At 40.6% G+C, this 14646-nt stretch overlaps 1 protein-coding gene across 3 annotated transcripts in view; it reads right to left on the bottom strand.

Moving 5' to 3' along the window:
• The window catches only part of LOC124711387 (translation initiation factor eIF-2B subunit gamma), a 56369-nt gene that overhangs the window by 36280 nt on the left and 5443 nt on the right, over positions 1-14646 (bottom strand). For all 3 annotated transcript variants that reach the window (XM_047241438.1, XM_047241437.1, XM_047241439.1), the window contains exon 4: positions 7436-7598. In XM_047241438.1, coding sequence (XP_047097394.1) covers positions 7436-7598 — 163 coding nt within the window. The remainder of the gene's footprint in view (positions 1-7435; positions 7599-14646) is intronic.

Raw genomic sequence — 14646 nt, 5'->3', positions numbered from 1 at the left:
TCACATTCATACACACGACGATAATTTCTTTGAACAGTAATCGGCAATTTTGTTTCTGGAAACCACACTACTGCTTGCTTGCGCTGCATGGAGTTGCTATTTTCACGTCATGCGACCATACTGCACAATGGCGATGATACTTGGCACTTCTGATGCAGGAATATAAATTCTTTGAGATGCTCTATGATGTGGTGCATTTTTCATTGATATATTTACTGTGGCTTTTTTCCCGGGTCTTTGAAATCAGGGAGGTTGAGTGAGACACTCTGTATTATTATGGTGTCTGTATCTCAAGAGTTATAACAAACTGAAGCCAAAATACACTGTCTCATTTGCTTTCTATAAAAGCAGATACTGAAGCAATTGCTGAATGGTAGATTTTATAAGAGTCCCCCCCCCCCCTTTCTCAGTGGGAAGTCCAGCAGAGATGGAAAAAAGTGCACGGCAAAAGACCAGACCAGAAAAATTACAGACTAAAATTCTTAATCTTGATTTTCTGCAGAGTCCTTTAGTATATCATAAATTTGAATATAATAAATTTCCTTGAAAGGGAAAAGCTTCTATCCACACATCAACAAGTATTTAGAAAGCATCACTCCCACAAAACCCAGCATACTCTTTTCTCAAGCGATATTTTATGAACCATGAATGGAGGACAACAGGCAAATTCCATATTCCTATATTTCCAAAATGTATTTAACATAGTAACACTCTGCTGAATGTTAATAAAGATCCAAATATCTGGAACAGGTTCTCAAATATGTGAGACCTCAAAGAATTTTTCATTAATAGAACTCAGTACATTGTCCTGGAGAGCACATGTTAAATGGAGACAAAGGTATTTTCAGGAGTGCCACAGGGACATACAAACATAAATGATCCAACTGATGGGGTGAGCAGCCCTCTGCGAGTATTTTTCAATGATGCTGTAGTGTTTAGGAAAGTGTAGTCTTAGAGTCACTGTAGGAGGATACAGGATGACTCAGATAGAATTTCTGTTTTGTGTGATGAATGACAGATTGCCCTAAATGTGAAAAAATGTAAGGTAATGAAGATGAGTAGGAAAAACAATCTTGTAATGATCGAATTCAGTATTAGTGCTGTGTTTCTTGACACAATCACATCAATTAAACATACAGACATAATGCTGAAAGTGAGTGTCCACATGAAAGCCAGTTGCAGGGAGAATTCAAGGAAAATTTAATTGGTCTGTGTACAAAACACTTGCACAATCCATTCTTGGGCACTGCTTGAGTGTTCGGGATCACCACCAGGTCCAATTAAAGGAAGATATCAAAGCACTTCAGAAGCATGCTGCTAGATTTGTTACTGACAGGTTCAATGAACACGCAAGTTTAACGGAATGATCCGTGGACTCCAGTGGGAATCCCGAAGGGAAGAAGATGTTCTTTCCCTGAAACACTACTGAGTAAATCTAGAGAACTGGCACTTGTTTCAGACTGTCACCGTGAAAATCAGGAAAAAAAGCATTAGGTACCCTTTTAAAAACAAATATATTGGAAGAAGTCCACAAATGTACCCCAAAGTTGGAACCAATCGCACTTAAATGGCTCCAGCCATCAAGTCAGAGTCAGCTTCAAACTCAAATGTTTCAGGAAATTGTTAGTAATGAACGTACTGTGTCTGTAGCTACAGATAATTTTTTAGGCAAAAGTTTACATGTCTCTAATTCCAAAGAAATGACGATTTTTCACCAAAATGTGGGAGGACTTGGTAATAAAGTAAATGACATTACTGTTCTGTTAGAGGAACCACAAGGAATAAAAGATACCGATGTATTATGTTTTAGTGAACATCATGTGAAAGATATTGAAAGGTTACAGCTAAGTGGTTACTGTCAGGCAGCGCATTACTCTAGAACCATCATGGAAAAAGGTGGAGTGGTAATTTATGTAAAAAACAACATATCTTGCAATGCATTAGATTTAAAGAGCCATTGTATAGAGCAACAAATTGAAGTATGTGGTGTTGAGATTACTGTAAATGACTTCACGGCTGTAGTGTTAGCACTGTATAGATCTCCCTCAGGGAATTTGAATGTATTTCTTAAGCACTTAGATTCTTTATTATCCATACTGTACTCAAAGTCCAAGGACTTGATATTTACTGGTGACTTTAATGTTGATTTCCTAAATGAGAGCAATAGTAAAGCTGATTTAGTACATTTAATGGAGTCTTATAATCTGATGGCAATAGTAGATTTCCCAACTAGGGTTACTGTTAACAGTAAAAGTCTGATAGATAATATATTTATAGATAAGTCTAAATGCAATGAGATCACTGTGCATCCAATCCTTGGCCTTTCTGATCATGGTGGTCAATTGCTTAGGCTCAATTACATCTGTGTGTGCAACAGTTCCGAGCATTCTTGGAAATCTTTTAGGATAATAAATGAACAGGGCTTTAAAAAATTCAATGATAGCCTAAAAGTGATAGATTGGAGCCCAGTTTATAGGGAAACAGATGTAAACAAAAAGTACAATTCATTTTTAAATGAATTCATGTCTGTATTTGAGTCCATCTTTCCCAAAAAAGTAGTTAGAAATAGTTATATAGGCAATGCCAAGACGTCTTGGATCACTACATGGATAATAACATCTTGTAGAACAAAGAGGGTGTTATACAGTTCTCTCAGGACTTGTAATGATCCAAAGAAACGACAACACTACAAACTTTACTGTAGCATTCTCAAGAAGGTTATAAATAAATCTAAAAGTATGTGCATAAAATCAGAAATTGAAAGCTCAGAAAATAAAATTAAAACTATATGGAATGTAATAAAGAGGGAAACTGGCAGGATAACAGGGAACATGTCACAGGTAGAGATTAAAACAGGGGACAGTATCATAAAGAAACCTGAGTTGGTTGCAGAAATATTTAATAACCACTTTTTGAGAGCAGCAAAGAAGACAGGCTGTAATGGTTCTATGGAAGAATCATTGTCCCTCCTACAGAAAGCTATTAGCAACAGAATCCCACAGTTATCCTTACCTCCAGTTACTGTAAGCGAAGTCATAAGAGTAATTAGATCATTAAAAAATAAAAATTCTGCTGGTGTGGACAATATTTCTAGTAAAATACTGAAACACTGTTATAAATTTGTTAGTCCCATCTTATGCAACATATACAATGCATCCCTACAAGATGGGATTGTCCCTGACAGACTTAAGTTGGCTGTAGTGATTCCTCTCTTTAATAAAGGTGATAGAAGCATTGTTACAAACTATCGCCCAATATCCCTATTAACTACCTTCTCAAAAATTCTAGAAAAACTCATGCACAGGAGGATTGTAGACCATCTCAACTTCCACAGTATCTTAAGCAAAAATCAGTTTGGTTTTCATGCCGGTCTTTGTACTGAACAGGCAATATTCTCTTTCAGCAACCAAGTTTTGGAAGCCATTAACAAAAAAATGTCTCCAGTGGATATTTTTTGTGATCTTATGAAAGCCTTTGACTGTGTAAACCACCAAATTCTTTGGAAAAAGGCAGAATACTATGGTTTAGGTGGTACTGTTGGCTTGTGGCTACAATCATATCTACAGGATCGGAAGCAGACTGTAATGCTAAATGGCTCTTCTGGAGAACCTGCCTCGTCTGAATGGAGCACGATAACATGTGGTGTGCCTCAAGGCTCTGTTTTGGGCCCACTGCTTTTCCTCATCTTTATTAATGATCTTCCTCTTTGTTCTGAGACAAACAGCAAATTTACCCTGTTTGCCGATGATACCACAATTCTAATTGACGATTTGATTGATCATGATCTTGAACAAACTACAAATACTGTTTTTAATGACATCTTAAATTGGTTCTCCTCAAATGGTCTCTCACTCAATGCAGATAAAACTCATTATATGAGGTTCCATACATCACAAAGTAATCCCGATGAAATTAACATAAAATGTAGAGATCAACCAATACAGAAAGTTGAAGATACAAAATTCCTGGGTGCTTACATAGACAGTAAATGTAATTGGTCAGTTCACATTCTTCATCTACACTCCTGGAAATGGAAAAAAGAACACATTGACACCGGTGTGTCAGACCCACCATACTTGCTCCGGACACTGCGAGAGGGCTGTACAAGCAATGATCACACGCACGGCACAGCGGACACACCAGGAACCGCGGTGTTGGCCGTCGAATGGCGCTAGCTGCGCAGCATTTGTGCACCGCCGCCGTCAGTGTCAGCCAGTTTGCCGTGGCATACGGAGCTCCATCGCAGTCTTTAACACTGGTAGCATGCCGCGACAGCGTGGACGTGAACCGTATGTGCAGTTGACGGACTTTGAGCGAGGGCGTATAGTGGGCATGCGGGAGGCCGGGTGAACGTACCGCCGAATTGCTCAACACGTGGGGCGTGAAGTCTCCACAGTACATCGATGTTGTCGCCAGTGGTCGGCGGAAGGTGCACGTGCCCGTCGACCTGGGACCGGACCGCAGCGACGCACGGATGCACGCCAAGACCGTAGGATCCTACGCAGTGCCGTAGGGGACCGCACCGCCACTTCCCAGCAAATTAGGGACACTGTTGCTCCTGGGGTATCGGCGAGGACCATTCGCAACCGTCTCCATGAAGCTGGGCTACGGTCCCGCACACCGTTAGGCCGTCTTCCGCTCACGCCCCAACATCGTGCAGCCCACCTCCAGTGGTGTCGCGACAGGCGTGAATGGAGGGACGAATGGAGACGTGTCGTCTTCAGCGATGAGAGTCGCTTCTGCCTTGGTGCCAATGATGGTCGTATGCGTGTTTGGCGCCGTGCAGGTGAGCGCCACAATCAGGACTGCATACGACCGAGGCACACAGGGCCAACACCCGGCATCATGGTGTGGGGAGCGATCTCCTACACTGGCCGTACACCACTGGTGATCGTCGAGGGGACACTGAATAGTGCACGGTACATCCAAACCGTCATCGAACCCATCGTTCTACCATTCCTGGACCGGCAAGGGAACTTGCTGTTCCAACAGGACAATGCACGTCCGCATGTATCCCGTGCCACCCAATGTGCTCTAGAAGGTGTAAGTCAACTACCCTGGCCAGCAAGATCTCCGGATCTGTCCCCCATTGAGCATGTTTGGGACTGGATGAAGCGTCGTCTCACGCGGTCTGCACGTCCAGCACGAACGCTGGTCCAACTGAGGCGCCAGGTGGAAATGGCATGGCAAGCCGTTCCACAGGACTACATCCAGCATCTCTACGATCGTCTCCATGGGAGAATAGCAGCCTGCATTGCTGCGAAAGGTGGATATACACTGTACTAGTGCCGACATTGTGCATGCTCTGTTGCCTGTGCCTATGTGCCTGTGGTTCTGTCAGTGTGATCATGTGATGTATCTGACCCCAGGAATGTGTCAATAAAGTTTCCCCTTCCTGGGACAATGAATTCACGGTGTTCGTATTTCAATTTCCAGGAGTGTATGTAAAAAACTTAGCTCGGCAACATTTGCATTACGGGTAATTTCTTCAGTGGCTGAAGTTGACACTATTAAGGTTGCCTACTTTGGCTACTTCCACTCATTGATGTCCTATGCTATCATATTCTGGGGGAACCAACCACTTGAAAAAAAAGTTTTCACCATCCAAAAAAAAGCAATCAGAATAATGTGTGGGGTCCATCAAACACACCATTGCAGGCACTTGTTTTGGAAGATAGGTATCCTAACAACTGCCTCACAGTATATTTTTTCCTTGCTGACCTTTGTGTGCAAAAATTATTCCATCTACCAAGACAACAGTAAATTCCATGGTTATAACACCAGAAACAAAGACAATCTACATTTTGAAATGAAACGTCTCACTCTGATACAAAAAGGAGTTTACTACTCCAGCATTAAGCTGTTCAATGCTCTACCACTACATATCATATGTGTTCATACAGAACTGCCAAAATTTAAACAAGTTCTCAAAGATTACCTGACAGAGAAATCTTATTATACTGTGAATGAATATCTGAAAGAAAATGTATACCATCACTAAACTTATTGTGTCTAGAAGTAGTTCAATTGATTTTATTGTGCATTTGGGCATTAGCACACTTTTTGTAACAACAGATTGGCTGTACATGTATTTACTCTTGTAGGCCTAATATCTGATTTAACTTTGTGCTCTTATCTTTAACCTCTATTTGAAACTCCTTTTTCTGTTAAATGGTTGTTATGTTATCTAGCTGACATTGTATCTGTTACTGTATTTATAGTATGTCTTACTTAAAATATGTACAATTTGCCATTGAATTGCTCTTGTATTTATTGTAAGTTTAAACTGAAACCTGTACAATTTGACACGCTCCATATCCTTGTGATTGACTCACTAACTGGATCTACGGAACAAGAAATAAATAAATAAAATAAATAAATAAATAAAAATAAACAAGATAAGTGAAATTAGAGCTCATATGGGAGCATACTGACATGTTGTTTTTCCTCACTCCATCTGCAAATGGAACAGGAAAGAGAATGACTAACAGTGGTGCAGGTTACCCTCTATCATGCACTGTATGGTGACTTTCAGAGCATTATGTACATGTAGGAAACAAAGATTGTAACACATCCTTCCCCTAGCACATTTTCAGGTGAGCCTAATGACATCAACTGCTGTAAAGCTGACGGTGTAATAACACTGCAGATATTTCAGATAATGGTGCAAAGTCATCACTTTTATTTACAAAATCTAATGAACTCTTTGCATGCACTGTTAAAACAACCATTGTAAAATACCACTCATTCACTCATTTTTAGTTGTTCAAAGAGTATTCTCAGCTTAGAAAAAGGTATGTGTATAATTCTGAGTGTTAAAAGTAAAAATGTGTTATAACATAAAACAATGTGTACACATTTCATTACAATCCCTTCACTTCAAAGATGTAAATTATAAAAAGAAATTCATGGCCATTGAGAATAATTACAGAAATAACATTTTATAATTAAATCAGGTCTTATCTGGGACAGCAATTATATGAAGCTGGAAATAAATGTTTATATTAATTATAATAAATGAAGAATCTGCTGCCTTACCCATTTTGTCCAAAGATTTAACTTCATTGTGATAACACTCAAAAGAATTATATCTCTAATTGGCCATGTGCCACCAGATAGGACAAGCAAAAGTATCAGTTCTCTCACAAGTCAACACATAAAACTATTCGATTATAAACTTTTCTCTATGCTTGAGATACCTGCACATGCATCACAATCTTGTGAGGTGCATAATCTTTAAATGTGCACAAAGGAGAAGTGTGGGAACTACATGACTCTTAATACATAAAAGCAAGCTGCTAGATCACTTTTTTCTTTAATATTACTCTACTATACCACATCACATTGCTTAATGACTGACATTCATTCCAGGGACTCCAAAAGAGTAGACAGGCTCCTTCAGTGCCTTGCTGTTATAGATACAAGTGTCATATACCTGGCCTGTATTTCTGTTTCGGACCAGTTTGTAGTGCTCCAACATCGGGAGGTGACTGGAAAAAGACACTGGCAATAGAAGCCTGATGTTTTCTAAAAACATCCAGCACATTCTCAATGTTGAAGTCTGTGACCAGATCAGAGCTCATGACAATGATGTCTGACTGCAACAAGGAAATGAGAACAGATTAAAAATGAAGCAGCTTAGTTGTATTTGGATATGAATAAAAATAACAATTCTTTTATTTTTCATGGAATATTTTCTTTTATTGTACTTAAGTAGTTGAATTTCTGCTGTAATTAAAGCGTGTAGAACAAATAGTCGCTCACAGGGTTTTTACACCAAGAAATTAAACACATTAAACTTTTCTCAAAGCAGCTGACAAACAAAAAATAATGTATATTAATTTATGCATTCATAAATATCAACGATATTACAGATGCTGCTCTCGAAGTCATGGTTGAAAGACATACCTACATGCAATTTACTGCAGAGCACAGAATTAATTTTTCCATTTTTCATGAAATCTTCCAAAATGCTTTGTTTTCAGCACTTCTTTCCATGTGCAGTTCTTCACAGGATGAGATGGGTTTTCAGAATTGTACTCTCACCGCCTTCTGCACAGTTTTGTTATCAAAATTTTAAGTATGTGGCAAGGCAAGAATAAAAATAAAGCTAAATAAAATACGAGAGGAATGAAAATGTGGCACCCACAGATGACAAGATAGGAAGGAAAAAGATCAGCATGCAATGCTCCATCAACGACAAGGTCAATACAGATGGAGAACAAGTTCAGATTGTTAGACAAGGATATCGAAGGAAATTTTTCAAAGGAACAGTCCCAAAAATTGCCTTCCTTGATTTACAGAACCACAGAAATCATAAAACTTGATGGGGATTTTAATGCTGCTCATTACATGTGCGAGTCTTATTCCTTAAATACTGTGCTACCTCACTTAGTATGTGGACAGGGTCTAATAGAGAACAGGGACATAAGTGCAGCATTACTTTGGGACGTGTTGATGGCTCAGTTCCTTCCTGCACCATGGTTGTGAGCTATACAAGAAAATGGGGTGGGGTGATGGGAAGCAGTGCTACGACATAGATGAAACAATCTTTGAAACAGTTTCAGCACGTTCCACTGAGCTGTGCACCCTGCTTTGTAACAGGTGCTAGACAGTGGACAGTGTCACTGGTACAGTGTGATAACAACATTTAAACCATGTGACCAGTTCTGATAATCATCATGCTCACATACAAAGATGCACAGTGACTGCAATCATATACAACCCCTCACTTGACGGAAGGTCTGTTCCTAAAGACTGGAAGGTAGCACAGGTCGCACTAATATTCAAGAACGGAAATACGAGTAACCCACTGAATTACAGACCCATATCACTGACCATGAACCATGGACCTTGCCGTTGGTGGGGAGGCTTGCATGCCTCAATGATACAGATAGCCGTACCGTAGGTGCAACCACAACGGAAGGGGTATCTGTTGAGAGGCCAGACAAACGTGTGGTTCCTGAAGAGGGCCAGCAGCCTTTTCAGTAGTTGCAGGGGCAACAGTCTGGATGATTGACTGATCTGGCCTTGTAACACTAACCAAAATGGCCTTGCTGTTCTGGTACTGCGAACAGCTGAAAGCAAGGGGGAACTACAGCCGTAATTTTTCCCGAGGGCATGCAGCTTTACTGTGTGATTAAATGATGATGGTGTCCTCTTGGGTACAATATTCCAGAGGTAAAATAGTCCCCCATTCGGATCTCCGGGTGGTGACTACTCAAGAGGATGTTGTTATCAGGAGAAAGAAAACTGGCGTTCTACGGTTTGGAGCGTGGAATGTCAGATCCCTTAATCGGGCAGGTAGGTTAGAAAATTTAAAAAGGGAAATGGATAGGTTAAAGTTAGATATAGTGGGAATTAGTGAAGTTCGATGGCAGCAGGAACAATACTTTTGGTCAGGTGAATATAGGGTTATTATATATAAAAACAAAGATGAGGTGACTTACCAAACGAAAGCGCTGGCAGGTCGATAGACACACAAACAAACACAAACATACACACAAAATTCAAGCTTTCGCAACAAACTGTTGCCTCATCAGGAAAGAGGGAAGGAGAGGGGAAGACGAAAGGAAGTGGGTTTTAAGGGAGAGGGTAAGGAGTCATTCCAATCCCGGGAGCGGAAAGACTTACCTTAGGGGGAAAAAAGGACAGGTATACACTCGCCCACACGCACATATCCATCCACACATACAGACACAAGCAGACATATTTAAAGATACTTTCCGGGACTGGACCAGACTCTGAATGTGGCTCTCCAGCAGGGATACAACTTCCTCAAATCCTGCCCTGAAATGAGATCCATCCTTCATGAAATCCTCCCCACTCCGCCAAGAGTGTCTTTCCGCCGTCCACCTAACCTTCGTAACCTGTTAGTTCATCCCTATGAAATCCCCAAACCACCTTCCCTACCCTCTGGCTCCTATCCTTGTAACCGCCCCCGATGCAAAACCTGTCCCATGCACCCTCCCACCACCACCTACTCCAGTCCTGTAACCCGGAAGGTATACACGATCAAAGGCAGAGCCACGTGTGAAAGCACCCACGTGATTTACCAACTGACCTGCCTACACTGTGATGCATTCTATGTGGGAATGACCAGCAACAAACTGTCCATTCGCATGAATGGACACAGGCAGACAGTGTTTGTTGGTAATGAGGATCACCCTGTGGCTAAACATGCCTTGGTGCACAGCCAGCACATCTTGGCAAAGTGTTACACCGTCCGGGTTATCTGGATACTTCCCACCAACACCAACCTATCCGAACTCCGGAGATGGGAACTTGCCCTTCAGTATATCCTCTCTTCTCGTCATCCACCAGGCCTCAATCTCCGCTAATTTCAAGTTGCCGCCACTCATACCTCACCTGTCTTTCAACAACTTCTTTGCCTCTACACTTCTGCCTCGACTGACATCTCTGCCCAAACTCTTTGTCTTTAAATATGTCTGCTTGTGTCTGTATGTGTGGATGGATATGTGCGTGTGTGCGAGTGTATACCTGTCCTTTTTTCCCCCTAAGGTAAGTCTTTTTTTGCTCCCGGGATTGGAATGACTCCTCACCCTCTCCCTTAAAACCCACTTCCTTTCGTCTTCCCCTCTCCTTCCCTCTTTCCTGATGAGGCAACAGTTTGTTGCGAAAGCTTGAATTTTGTGTGTATGTTTGTGTTTGTTTGTGTGTCTATCGACCTGCCAGCGCTTTCGTTTGGTAAGTCACCTCATCTTTGTTTTTATATATAATTTTTCCCACATGGAATGTTTCCTTCTATTATAATGAATATAGGGTTATAAATACCAAATCAATTAGGGGTAATGCAGGAGTAGGTTTAATAATGAATAGGAAAATAGGAATGCGGGTAAGCTACTACAAACAGCATAGTGAATGCATTATTGTGGCCAAGATAAACACAAAGCCCACGCCTGCTACAGTGGTAAAAGTTTATATGCCAACCAGCTCTGCAGATGATGAAGAAATTGATGAAATATATGATGAGATAAAAGAAATTATTCAGGTAGTGAAGGGAGACGAAAAAGTCATGGGTGACTGGAATTCAAGAGTAGGAAAAGGGAGAGAAGGGAACATAGTAGGTGAATATGGATTGTGGCTTAATCATAGCTAACTCTTGGTTTAAGAATCATGACAGAAGGTTGTATACATGGAATAACCCTGGAGATACTAAAAGGTATCACATAGATTATATAATGGTAAGACAGAGATTTAGGACCCAGGTTTTAAATTGTAAGACATTTCCAGGGGCAGATGTGGACTCTGGCCACAATCTATTGGTTATGAACTGTAGATTAAAATTGAAGACACTGCAAAAAAGTGGGAATTTAAGGAGATGGAACCTGGATAAATTGACTAAACCAGAGGTTGTACAGAATTTCAGGGAGAGCATAAGGGAACAATTGACAAGAATGGGGGAAAGAAATACAGTAGAAGAAGAATGGAACCCTTGGGTAACAGAAGAAATAACTGAAATTAATTGATGAAAGGAGAAAATATAAAAATGCAGTAAATGAAGCAGGCAAAAAGGAATACAAACATCTCAAAAATGATATCGACAGGAAGTGCAAAATGGCTAAGCAGGGATAGCTAGAGGACAAATGTAAGGATGTAGAGGCTTATCTCACTAGGGGTAAGATAGATACTGCCTACAGGAAAATTAAAGAGACTTTTGGAGAAAAGAGAACCACTTGCATGAATATCAAGAGCTCAGATGGAAACCCAGTTCTAAGCAAAGAAGGGAAAGCAGAAATGTGGAAGGAGAATATAGAGGGTCTATACAAGGGCGATGTACTTGAGGGCAATATTACGGAAATAGAAGAGGATGTAGATGAAGATGAAATGGGAGATATGATACTGCGTGAAGAGTTTGATAGAGCATTGAAAGACCTAAGTCGAAACAAGGCCCCGGGAGTAGACAACATTCCATCAGAACTACTGACAGCCTTGGGAGAGCCAGGCCTAACAAAACTCTACCATCTGGTGAGCACGATGTATGAGACGGGCGAAATACCCTCAGACTTCAAGAAAAATATAATAATTCCAATCCCAAAGAAAGCAGGTGTTGACAGATGTGAAAATTACCGAACTATCTTTTTAATAAGTCACAGCTGCAAAATACTAACGCGAATTCTTTACAGACGAATGGAAAAACTGACAGAAGCCAACCTCGGGGAAGATCAGTTTGGATTCCGTAGAAATGCTGGAACACGTGAGGCAATGCTAACCCTACGACTTATCTTAGAAGAAAGATTAAGGAAAGGCAAACCTACGTTTCTAGCATTTGTAGACTTAGAGAAAGCTTTTGACAATGTTGATTGCAATACTCTCTTTCAAATTCTGAAGGTGGCAGGGGTACAATACAGGGAGCGAAAGACTGTTTACAATTTGTACAGAAAGCAGATGGCAGTTATAAGAGTCGAGGGGTATGAAAGGGAAGCAGTGGTTGGGAAGGGAGTGAGACAGGGTTGTAGCCTATCCCCGATGTTATTCAATCTGTATATTGAGCAAGGAATAAAGGAAACAAAAGAAAAGTTCGGAGTAGGTATTAAAATCCATGGAGAAGAAATAAAAACTTTGAGGTTCGCCGATGACATTGTAATTCTGTCAGAGACAGCAAAGGACTTGGAAGAGCTGTTGAACGTAATGGACAGTGTCGTGAAAGGAGGGTATAAGATGAACTTCAACAAAAGCAAAACGGGGATAATGGAATGTAGTCGAATTAAGTCGGGTGATGCTGAGGGAATTAGATTAGGAAATGAGACACTTAAAGTAGTAAAGGAGTTTTGCTATTTGGGGAGCAAAATAACTGAGGATGGTCGAAGTAGAGAGGGTATAAAATGTAGACTGGCAATGGCAAGGAAAGCATTTCTGAAGAAGAAAAATTTGTTAACATAGAGTATAGATTTAAGTGCCAGGAAGTTGTTTCTGAGGGTATTTGTATGGAGTGTAGCCATGTATGGAAGTGAAACATGGACGATAAATAGTTTGGACAAGAAGAGAATAGAAGCTTTCGAAATGTGGTGCTACAGAAGAATGCTGAAGATTAGATGGGTAGATCACATAACTAATGAGGAGGTATTGAGTAGGATTGGGGAGAAGAGAAGTTTGTGGCACAACTTGACTAGAAGAAGGGATCGGTTGGTAGGACATGTTCTGAGACATCAAGGGATCACCAATTTAGTATTGGAGTGCAGCGTGGTGGGTAAAAATCATAGAGGGAGACCAAGAGATGAATACACAAAGCAGATTCAGAAGGATGTAGGCTGCAGTAGGTACTGGGAGACGAAGAAGCTTGCACAGGATGGAGTAACATGGAGAGCTGCATCAAACCAGTCTCAGGACTGAAGACCACAAAAACAACAACATGACTTACCTCAATTTGCAGTAGGATTTGGGAGCATATACTGTACTCGAACATTATGAATCACCTTGAATAAAATGACTTATTGATACATAACCAATGCGGATTCAGAAAATACTGTCCTTGTGCAACACAGCTACGTAGCTCTTTACTCCCATGAAGTAATGAGTGCTGCCGACAAGGGATCTCAGATTGATTCCATATTACTAGATTTCCAGAAGACTTTTGATACCGTTCCTCACAAGCGACTATTAATCAAATTACGTGCATATGGGGTATCATCTCAGTTGCATGATTGGATTCATGATTTCCTCTCAGAGAGGTCACAGTTCGTAGTGACAGACGGTAAATCATCGAGTAGAACCCAAGTGATATCTGGTATTCCACAAGGTAATGTCATAGGCCCTCTGCTGTTTCTGATTTACATAAATGATCTAGGTGATAGTCTGAGCAGCCCCCTTAGATTGTTTACAGATGACACTGTAATTTACCGTCTAGTAAAATCATCAGATGATCAATTCCAATTATAAAATGATCTAGAGAGAATTTCTGTATGGGCGAAAAGTGGCAATTGGCACTAAACAAAGAAAAGTGCGAGGTCATCCACGTAGGTACTAAAAGAAATCTGATAAATTTTGGGTATACAATAAATTGCAAAAATCTAAGGGCTGACAATTTCACTAAACACTTTGGAATTACAATTACGGACAACTTAAACTGGAAAGACCATGTAGGCGAAAAAAAGATTGTGCTTTGTTGGCAGAACACTTAAAAGATGCGACAAACCCACTAAAGGGACAGCCTACATTACACTTGTCCGCCTCTGCTGGAATATTGCTGCCCGATATGGGATGCTTACCAGGTAGGATTGATGGAGGACACTGAAAAAGTGAAAAGAACGGCACCTCGTTTCATGTTATCGTGCAATAGGGGTGAGTGTGTCACAGATATGATACACAAGTTCGGGTGGCAGTCACGGAAACAGAGGCGGTTTTCTCTGTGGCGAGATATATTTACAAAATTTCAATCACCAACTTTCTCTTCCGAATGCGAAAATATTTTGTTGACACCCACCTACGTAGGGAGAAATGATCATCACAATAAAATGAGAGAGATCAAGGCTCGAAGGAAAGATTTAGGTGTTTCTTTTTCCCACGCACCATACAAGAGTGGAATAGTAGAGAAGTAGTATGAAATGGTTCGATAAACCCTCTGTCAGGCACTTAAGTGTGAATTACAGAGTAACCACGTAGATGTAGATGCATTGCAGTTGATAA

Source organism: Schistocerca piceifrons, chromosome 8 (genome assembly GCF_021461385.2).
Source record: "Schistocerca piceifrons isolate TAMUIC-IGC-003096 chromosome 8, iqSchPice1.1, whole genome shotgun sequence".
Classification (NCBI taxonomy): domain Eukaryota; kingdom Metazoa; phylum Arthropoda; class Insecta; order Orthoptera; family Acrididae; genus Schistocerca; species Schistocerca piceifrons.
The sequence above is the reverse complement of the archived record's forward strand: the minus strand, read 5'-3'. Positions and strand labels throughout refer to the sequence as shown.